At 40.5% G+C, this 10,137-nt stretch overlaps 1 protein-coding gene across 2 annotated transcripts; it reads right to left on the bottom strand.

The window, feature by feature from the left end:
- Nucleotides 1–1,717: 1,717 nt before the first annotated feature.
- Nucleotides 1,718–6,172, bottom strand: LOC122540152 (somatostatin-1B-like). Of its 2 annotated transcripts, none has more exons than XM_043675464.1 (2): nucleotides 5,978–6,172; nucleotides 1,718–2,419 (listed from the first exon to the last, which is right to left on the bottom strand). In XM_043675464.1, exons 1-2 carry the CDS (start codon nucleotides 6,068–6,070, stop codon nucleotides 2,204–2,206), a joined length of 309 nt encoding a protein of 102 aa, XP_043531399.1. In that variant the 5' UTR covers nucleotides 6,071–6,172; the 3' UTR covers nucleotides 1,718–2,203. The 2 variants fall into 2 exon arrangements, with proteins under 2 accessions (XP_043531399.1, XP_043531398.1); XM_043675463.1 differs by having other exon boundaries at nucleotides 5,969–6,163.
- Nucleotides 6,173–10,137: the final 3,965 nt, after the last annotated feature.

The raw sequence follows: 10,137 nt of genomic DNA, 5'->3' as shown, positions 1-10,137 counted from the left end.
CCTTTTCCCTTGCCTGAGGCATGATGGCCCTCAGGTTAAATTACCATCAGTCATCTCAGTCTCTAATGAGAGTACAGCCTCATGATCTGGTAAGACTGTAGCAACTTTACCTTGTCCAGTCAGTTTGCTTGAGTCACATGATTTATTAGAAAGCTGCATTTATTGGCAATGTTACCACCAGGTGGCACAGTGATCACAACCACACACACAGCTTTGCATCTAACATTGTATCACAGGCTCTACAGCACAGCGGGAGGGTAATGCTTATGCTCCTTTGGAGACTCCTTCCATCTTTTCTCATCTAACTTTACCATTTAAACACTTTATCCCCTTCTCCCTCATCTGGTTCTCCAGTTTCTCCTAAAATGCATCTCCAGGCCTTCACAATCTCACCATTCTCTCAGTATTCTGAATCTCCTGATGGATTTCTTGGTGACTTCTTGAGACTTTTGGCGTGTAAATGACGACCTTCCCCAGTGGAAACACTATCTCAGTGTTCATTCCATCAGAACCAGTGATAGTTTTAAACATTGCAAGTAATCGACACACTTCCAGAAGCTCCTGTCCTTTACTTCCAAAGGGCAGGGAGATGATTTGCAAGGACAGACATTCTCATTATCTCACAGCAACAGAAATCACAAGCAGTATGTCAAAAGAATTAGATCAGTCTTGAAGATTTCTAGTATCAGCTCACCATGAGTTTCGAGTTTATATCCAAGTTTGAAAACTGTTGTTCTGGAAGCAATGACTATTTAACACTCTACACAGTAGTTGCCCTTCTGCATATTCTGAAAATAAGTAATTTATTTTTAAGCTAATTATCTCTGTATTCACTCCATCAAAACCAGTGCCTGTTTTAAACAGTAGATCACCCTTAGTCTTTTTTTGTAACTTTTTTGTTGTATGGGATGAAAAATAAGGGAGTGAAGGAGGATTTTAAATTACCTCTCACTGACCTTGTGTGAAATGACACTTTCTGGCATCAGCCCTGAACAGATTGGCTCGAATATCAATTTCAAAGGGAGTTTTTGTCTGTGTATTTTGTCAGAGCTTGTAATCAGCAAAATGAGATCATCCCCAAATCCTCACAGACCAATGAGCACATACCTGGTTTGTGCAACCTCCCTCCAAAAGTATGAAAACTGCATCGGTTGTGAATAATTGAGAGTGAGAGGTGAAGCAGAGGGTCTGAACGTATCAATAAATAACAGTTCAGCTGGTACTGAAAATACAACACAAGGAAGACAGAAGGAGCAGAGTATTTTATGATTTGGAGGTGCTGGTGTTGGACTGGGGTGTACAAAAGTTAAAAATCATACAACCCCAAGTTATAGTCCAACAGATTTATTTGGAAGCACTAGCTTTTGGAGCGCTGCTCCATCATCAGGTGGTTGTGGAGTATAAGATCGTAGGACAGTAACTTTACAAAAGTTCTGGAATTTACGTATGAGAGAACTGGGATCAACATGCCCATTCTAAAAGGTGAGAGACTTAATACACAATCCAGGTCTTTTTCAATGTACAATTTCAGTTACATCACACTGTAAACTTTTACTATAAATTCTGTGTCTTTTGATCTTATACTCCACTACCACCTGCTGAACAGGCAGTGCTCCGAAAGCTAGTGCTTCCAATTAAACGTGTTGGACAATAACAGAGTACTTTATTTAATCTTTTTGTATGAGATACAAAAGAATATCAATCCTTAAAATGCAGGTGTAAATGTATGCTTTTATTATTGGCAACACTCACTGTTCGGTAAGTATATACATTCAATGCAGAGAGACTATACATTCTATACATTCAGGTATTACAATCAAATTCAGGTTTGAGTCAGGGAGGGAGGGGAACTGGATCGAAGGCCATCTTTGTGGGGAGAGGGAAGTCAGGGAGATGAGGGAATAATGCTGGGATGGGGAATAGAGAAACCAGCAGGAAAGTCATTGGAAACACATGCCAAAGAATAACCTTCCTTACAAAATAAACTTAGAAAATTTATTTGGGTTTAATTTGCTAAAACAAGATTTGACATGTCTTCAAGGGTCATTCTTAACTTAAATTCATTGCAGGCTTTTAGCGTCAATTATAATCTCGAAAAAGGACAGATGTGCAGCCAGATTTGTAATACTTTTAAAGTTAAGCCTTTACAGGAAAACAAGCCGTTTTTAATACAATGCTGCTGGTTTAGAAACTCCATCAATAATTAACAGTGCGAGAATGTTTTCCAAAAGAACAATTTACAAGGTGTCTTCTGCCGTCTGCGGGGGATCCCCGCGTTCACCGACCTCTCTTCAACTGAACTCTCTTCTCCATCTCCCGGGCTCAAAGACGTGAAGTCATTTTCCAAGAGATTGTCATCAGACTCCAACAGCTCAGTCAGAAGTTTTAACATCAGGTACTTCCTGCTTTTTGTCACTTCCTTGTGGACAGAGAAAACAAAACCTTCTGTCTATCTTTATAAAACACAAGAGGTTTGTTCATTGATGCAAATATTATTTGCTTACACAAATCGAGCTGAATTGTCCTGAATGCTTTTCATAGTTTACAGTTCTATCCTCGCTACCATCCACCTGTTTCATTGCAATTTACTCTTCGCTGGCTCTTTAGTAATGAGCACTTGCTTAAACCCTACTCTTCCTGACCTGCCAACGTATTCATGAAAAATCAAGTCTTTAAATTGTTGAGGTTTATTGGTCTTTTCAAAAGTATTCCACTAGTCAAAAGGTTTTTCAAGGATACAACCGGCACTGGGTTTTCTAATCTCTGAGTAGGTTTTCAATATCAACAGGTGCCTACGTTTTGACCCAGTACATTTGAGTGATTTACGGGACCATTTCACAAAGCAGTTCATACTCACCCAGATTGGCTCTGGAACAGATGTGGGCTATATATCAGATTAACTTCTTTCCTGAAAGAAATGGAGGACCCAGCTGGGGATTTATGGCAATCCGACAGCTTCAATTGCACTTTTGCCGGAACCAGTTTTGTGTTTCTGCATTTTTGTTTTCAAACCAATTTCAAGTTCTCAAATTAGTAGCCTTTGAACTCAAATTCTCCGGTTTATTAGAGTCATAGAGAGGTACAGCACAGAAACAGACCCTTCGGTCCAACCCGTCCATGCTGACCAGATATCCTAACCTGATCTAGTCCCACTTGCCAGCACCCAGCCCATATTCCTCCAAACCCATCCTATTCATATACCCATCCGAATGCCTTTCAAATGTTGTGATTGTACCAGCCTTCACCACTTCCTCTGGCAGATCATTCCATACATGTACCACCCTCTGTGTGAAAAATTTGCCCCTTAGGTCCCTTTTAAATCTTTCACCTCTCACGTAACCCTATGCCCTCTAGTTCTGAATTCCCTCACCCAGGGCAAAGACTTTGTCTATTTACCATTTCCAATTCCCTCATGATTTTATAAACCTCGATAAGGTCACCCCTCAATCTCCGACACTCCAGGGAAAACAGGTCCAGCCTGTTCAGCCTCTCCCTATAGCTCAAATCCTCCGACCCTGGCAACATCCTTGTAAATCCTTTCTGAACCCTTTCAAATTTCACAAAACATCCTTCTGATAGGAAGGAGACCAGAATTGCACACAATATTCCAAAAGTGGCCTAAACAACATCCTAATACAGCCGCAACATGACCTCCCAACTCCTATACTCACTACTCTGACCAATAAAGGAAAGCATACCAAACACCTTCTTCACTATCCTATCTACCTGCGACTCCACTTTCAAGGAACTATGAAACTTTGTTCAGCAACACTCCCGAGGACCTTACCATCAAGTGTATAAGTCCTGCTAAGATTTGCTTTCCCAAAATGCAGCACCCCGCATTTATCTAAATTAAACTCCATCTGCCACTTCTCAGCCCATTGGCCCATCTGATCAAGATCCCATTGCACTCTGAGGTAACCTTCTTCGCTGTCCACTACACCTCCAATTTTGATGTCATCTGCACACTTACTAACTATACCTCCTCTGTTCACATCCAAATCATTTATCACAAACAGTGGTGGACCCAGCACCAATCCTTATGGTGCTCCACTGGTCACAGGCCTCCAATCTGAAAAACAACTCTCCATCACCATCTTCTATCTTCTACCTTCGAGCCAGTTCTGTATCCAAATGGCTAGCTCTCCCTGTATTCCATGAGATCTAACCTTGCTAACCAGTCTCCCATGGCCAACCTTGTTGAACGCCTCACTGAAGTCCATTTAGATCATATCCATCGCTCTGCCCTCATCAATCCTCTTTGTTACTTCTTAAAAAAATTCAATCAAGATTGTGAGACATGATTTCCCACGTACAAAGCCAATTTAACTATCCCTAATCAGTCCTTGCCTTTCCAAATATATGTAAGTCCTGTCCCTCAGGATTGCCTCCAACAACTTGCCCACCACCGACATCACGGACACCGGTTTATAGTTTCCTGGCTTTTCCTTACCACTTTCTTAAATAGTGAGCCAACCTTCAGTCTTTTGGCATCTCACCTGTGACTATCTATGATACAAATATCTCAGCAGGGGGCCCAGCAATCATCTCCTTAGCTTCCCACAGAGTTCTAGGGTACACCTGATCAGGTCCTGGGGATGTATCTACCTTTATGCATTTCAAGACATCCAGCACTTCCTCCTCTGTAATATGGACATTTTTCAAGGTGTCACCATCTATTCCCCCACATTCTATATCTTCCAAATCCTTCCCCACAGTGAACACTGATGCAAAATATTGGTTTAGTATCTCCTCCATTTCCTGCGGCTCCACACATAGATGGTGCTGCTCTTTGAGGGTCCCTATTCTCTTGCTAGTTACCCTTTTGACCTTAATGTACTTTTAAAAACCTTTTGGATTCTCTTTAACCCTATTTGCCAAAGCTATCTCATGTCCCCTTTTCACCCTCCTGATTTCCCTCTTAAGTATACTCCTACTGCCTTTATACTCTAAGGATTCACTCGATCTCTCCTGTATATACCTGACATATGCTTCCTTCTTTTTCTTAACCAAAACCTCAATTTCTCTAGTCATCCAGCATTCCCTACACTACCAGCCTTTCCTTTCACCCGAACAGGAGTATACAGTTTCTGGACTCTCATTATTAACCCAGACCTATACAACACCAGTTGTATATCTCAATATCTCTTGATGTCAATGTTGACTTTCCTAGAATCCTACAGAAAAGAATGACACCATTCATTCCATCATCCCCATACTAGCCCTTGTGGAATAGCTGGCCAGTTAGTCCCATTTCCCTGCCTCTTCCCCATAGCCCTGCAATTTACCATCCTTTACATATCCAATTCCCTTCTGAAAGTTACCATTGAATCTCTTTCCTTCAACTTTCAGGTACCACATTCTAGATTACAACAACTCTGTGTAAAAAGAAATCTTTTTTCATCTCTCTAAGCCAACTTGAACATTGTGACCTCTGGTTACTGATGGTCTGTCAATGGAAACCACTTCTACTTCTTCCCTCTTCAAAATTTTAACAGCTCTATTACATTTTCCTTCCATTTTCTCAGTGTTTTGGAGAACAATTCCATTTTCCCTCATTTCTCTCCACAACTTCCCCAATACTATCGATTCAATTCTCTCCTTTTTGTTGAAAAGCAGAGTACTGCAGATGCTGAAAATATGAACTAAGACCTGAAACATTTACTGTACTGTTTTTCTCTTTTTCTCTCCACAGATGCTGCCTAACTTGCCAAATTTCTTCCCCAGCAGTTTCTGTTTTTATTGCAGACATCCAACATCTGCAGTATTACTGTTTAATTCACTGCCAATTCTCTTTCAGCAAAACCTGCCTGAAAAATAAGTTCTGTTCTTCTCTCCAGTGGGATTTTCTTTCATCTTTTTTCACTTTGTTCAGACTTTTGTTTTCTATTTTGGTCCTTACAATTATTGATTGAATCTGTTCCCCTAATTGCCATATTTGCACATTTTGTAATTACCTTTGACTCACCCTGTTTACCTGAAGTTTCATTCGCTCCTCCAATGGGTCTACTGCCTCAACACTTAGAAGAAGCAGCAGGGACATCAGGCACACTGTCATTTGCCACTTCATAGTGAAGCTCAAAGCTCTCCAGAATAAAATGCTAAATGTGTTGTGAACACCTCAATCGTTTTTTTTTAACTGGATGCTTTTCCAGCTCTTTTATAGCGCAGCAGAACAAACTCTCTGACGCACAAAATTAATGACACAATTAAAGCCTAATAGTCAAGTGCATCATTAACCCAATAAAGGCCTGAAATCTCAGTGTATATAAAGAGTGACAGGTTTGTGTCATCGTAAATGGAAAAATGCTAATTTAGGAAGAACATAAGTGACTAATAATATTACTGCTATTGGTTTTGTAAATTTATTGTGTGAGTGTCTGAAAGGTCTGTAATGTGGATGGTTCAAATTGAAGTATAATTATTCATTAAGAAGTTTTATAGCTTCTGTTCTAGAAACTTTCTAACCGCATAAGCAAAAATACATCTTTAGCTGTTTCAAAGGGGAGCTAGATATTGGATACACCATCTAATGCAATACAAGCAATAATCAAAACCTGGAGGCTGACTAGAATTAATCCAAAGAACTGTTGGTCGGCACCTTGAGTTCTGGGGCAAGTTGTTTCTTCAAAACACAACTCAAGAGTCCTTCCACTGGTTATTTTAATCTATATTCTGTACTGAAAATCAATTCTTCTTCTCATTTTTAATTCAGGTTCTCACATTTATTGCAACAAATTAATATAATGATGTCTGCCCACCATTCACAGCATATTGCTTGGCTATCCATTTAAATGTATTCAAGTGTGTTTGATGAATTGCCTATTGGGGTGCATACTTCAACCATATTTTGGTGGGTGTTTGTTGATTTACAGCACAATCGTGTCTGGTTTCAGAACAGACAATAAACTGATGCATCACCTGCCCCTGGAGGTGGAAATAACATTTAAGAGAAAAGCAGAATTCTCCTCCCCTTTCTCCCGACTTTTAATTATTCCTCAATAAACATTCCTTCTCGTTTAACTCATTCTTCAGTACAAATTCTAGATTAAGCTCCTTGGGTGCTGCCTGAATTGCTGTGCTCTTCCAGCGCCACTAATCCAGAATCTGGTTTCCAGCAGCTGCAGTCATTGTTTTTACTTCTTCAGTACAAATTGGCTGGCCATGTTTCTTACATTGTTGTAAAAACACTAAAATTAACGCAGTTGTTTTGGGGTGTATTGAGGTCATGAAAGATGCTATACAAATGCAGTTCTTTTTTCCTTTCTGATTTACCTGTTCTGAATCAACATTACCATTACCAACACTTGACTCCTCTTGTTTTTGTTCCATTAGTAATTCAAGTTCAAGTTTAATGTTATTCTGCTCCATGTTGTTCAACAACATGCAATGTCGCTACAGATTTTCTTTTAAGAAACCTCTCTTGGTTCCCATATCAGCCAAGTTCTTGTGAGCAGGCACTTAGCTGTGGCCAGGTACTTTCCTGCAAGGATACAGCGAAAATGGAGCCAATCCTTTCTTCCATACCTTCTTCTGGTCAACCGGAAAATAGAATTGGGAGATGTCTAGAACCAGTCCATGTATTCATCCTCTCAAAGCAGGTAATGGCCTGGAGAGACAAGGAAGTGGGGGGGGGAGACAGCGAAGAATTTGAAAGGCTATAAACCTCAATAAGCTTCTCTCACTGTGCAGTGGATAGCATCAGTACTGTATGAATGCACTGAGGAACAAATTCTACTTTAAGTTTCCGCAGTCAGTGGTTTGCTGAAGTCAGCTGGTGTGGTTGAAATTCTACCTTGGCTTCACCATCCTTGAGGTACACATATTGTTCACACTTACTGTTAGAAAAGCTGAGCTAACTTGAGAATTTAATTTAAAAGGAGTTCTGGGATTTACATATCAAAGAACAGAAAGCAGCATATCCCATTCTAAAAGATGAATGATTTAATCTAAAATTGTTTAATATATCACATCTCCATGACACTTGACTCCTTTGGCTATAAATTATGTGATCATGATTTTATTCTCCACAACCACCTGATGAAGGAGCGACGCTCCAAAAGCTAGTGCTTCCAAATAAACCTGTTGGACTATAACCTGGTGTTGTGTGATTTTTAACTTTATCCTCGAGGTAAGGAGACAAGCAAATCTGCTACAGTTTCCTTGCCTGGTGAAAATATTTTTGATTAAGAACAGATTCAGGTTGAACACCCTGACATTCAGTGCCTTGGCTGTTGTAGGAAGGTGGTCATTTGAAGTGGACAGAGCACTGCCTTTGGCATTAAAACATTCCAGATGCATCTTCTAAGGAAATTTGCACTTGTTTAGACATTTGAAGACTTTTTCTTGTAAGAATCTTTATTTTTCCATTTTTACTCCAACATAACATTCTCCAAAAGTCTCCACAGAACCAAAGGGACAAAAGATCAGGAACAAGGCATAGACACAGAAGGCAACTGGCTGCAGGTTTTGTGATTACAACTATCCCTTAGCACACTTATGTTGAAGAATAGGTGCCAGATTATAAAGTGTACTGTATACAACAAAAGAAGAAATCAAGAAGCCATAGTTCCACAAGAGAAAGGCAACTAATGGCAGTTTAACCTGAGGGTCCCCACCCCTCAGCAAGGAGAGAGGTTGAGGACACAAATCCTTCCTGGCAATCTCATCCAGTGTGGGAATTGAACTGACAATGTTAGCATCACTCTGCATCAGCAACCCAGCCAGCTGAGCTAACTGATTCCCAATACCCTGGTGGGATCAGAACACGGCTCTGAGTTTGGATGAACAACAATAAAATATATGTTGCCACCCATTCCGCTTCCAGCTTTTAGTCTGCAGTTTCAGATTTTAATAGACAAGAAAATAACTTCTGCTGTTCATGGGGAGGTTTAAGATGTGACGCAGACATCATTAGCAAGCTATGTTGCACAGAATAGAGAAAAGGCATTTGTTCTCTACAACAGATTAATGCAATGTTCCCCCTGGTTCTACTGCAGCAGCTGTGCTCAACACTTAGCAATGAGGAAATCATTCCTGTTCAGATGCAATGGAGAGTAAATTAGTGGTCAATCTAATCCAGTCACTTTCCTACTGTAGAGTCTATTCTTTTTGGAACAAATTCATTGGAGCAATATTGACTAGATTTAAAAAAAAATTAAATTAACATATTGGATTCAAAATCCTTGTTGTGTAATGATTGTAATGAGGTCAGCCAGATGGGCCTCATAGAATAAGAGTTCCCTGATTGGAGCTGTTAATTTTTTTCCAATCAGGGAGCCCTGGCTGACAGATATAAACAGGAGTGTCAGGGGTTCTGTTCACTCTGAGAGCTGGCTCTGAGGGAGATGCATCAGTGTGAGTGAAAGACTCTTCACCTTTCTGTATACAGGAGAGGAGAGGAACTTATGAACAGCCTAGGACCACCCTGCCAGTGTATCTTATTTACTAAAAAAAAGAAAAAAAGAAAAAAAAAACAGGAGTGTCAGAGGTTCTATTCACTCTGAGAGCTGGCTCAGAGGGAGCTGGACCAGTGTCCAGGACTCTCCACAGATAGATAAAGGGTGACTTGGTGACAGGAGACCAGCCTCTGTGGAGTTATTTCAGTTTGCATTTATAAATCCACCTAATGCTTTGCCTCACCAATAACCTCATCCAACCAAGTGGGCCAGCATAACCTATTTATTCAAACCCTAAATTTAATCACTGTTTGATAATAAATTATAGTCCATGTACAATGTTAACTCGAGAAAAGTGATAAGGAATACAGACACATTTTAGAAAAATTACAGGAGAACACTGAAGGTATGATCAAAGGCGTATTAAAAAAAGACAGAGCAGGGAATGCCATTCAGCCCTTTCAGCCTGTTTGCCTATAGGCTTTGGGGAACCTTTAAATGGTGAGTTACATAGCAAGGCAGAATTTCTAATACTGATGTAGTGAGCAGGAATGCTGACTGACCGAACAACCCAGATGGCCTCCTTCTTCAAAGACCGCAATTTCCCACAGACGTGATCGACGATGCTCTCCACTGCATCTCCTCCACTTCCCGCTCCTCCGTCCTTGAGCCCCGCCCCTCCAATCACCACCAGGACAGAACCCCATTGGTCCTCACCTACCACCCCACCAACCTCCAT

Source organism: Chiloscyllium plagiosum, chromosome 34, assembly GCF_004010195.1.
Source record: "Chiloscyllium plagiosum isolate BGI_BamShark_2017 chromosome 34, ASM401019v2, whole genome shotgun sequence".
In the NCBI taxonomy this organism is placed as follows: Eukaryota; Metazoa; Chordata; class Chondrichthyes; order Orectolobiformes; family Hemiscylliidae; genus Chiloscyllium; species Chiloscyllium plagiosum.
The sequence above is the reverse complement of the archived record's forward strand: the minus strand, read 5'-3'. Positions and strand labels throughout refer to the sequence as shown.

Bases quoted from the DNA above. Each gene is read 5' to 3' on its own strand.
- LOC122540152 (XM_043675463.1), bottom strand. From the start codon at position 6,070: ATGAAGTGGCAAATGACAGTGTGCCTGATGTCCCTGCTGCTTCTTCTA. The intron at 2,420-5,968 runs GTGAGTCAAAGG...TCTGTCCACAAG, and splicing joins TGAAACTTCAGGTAAACAGG to GAAGTGACAAAAAGCAGGAA.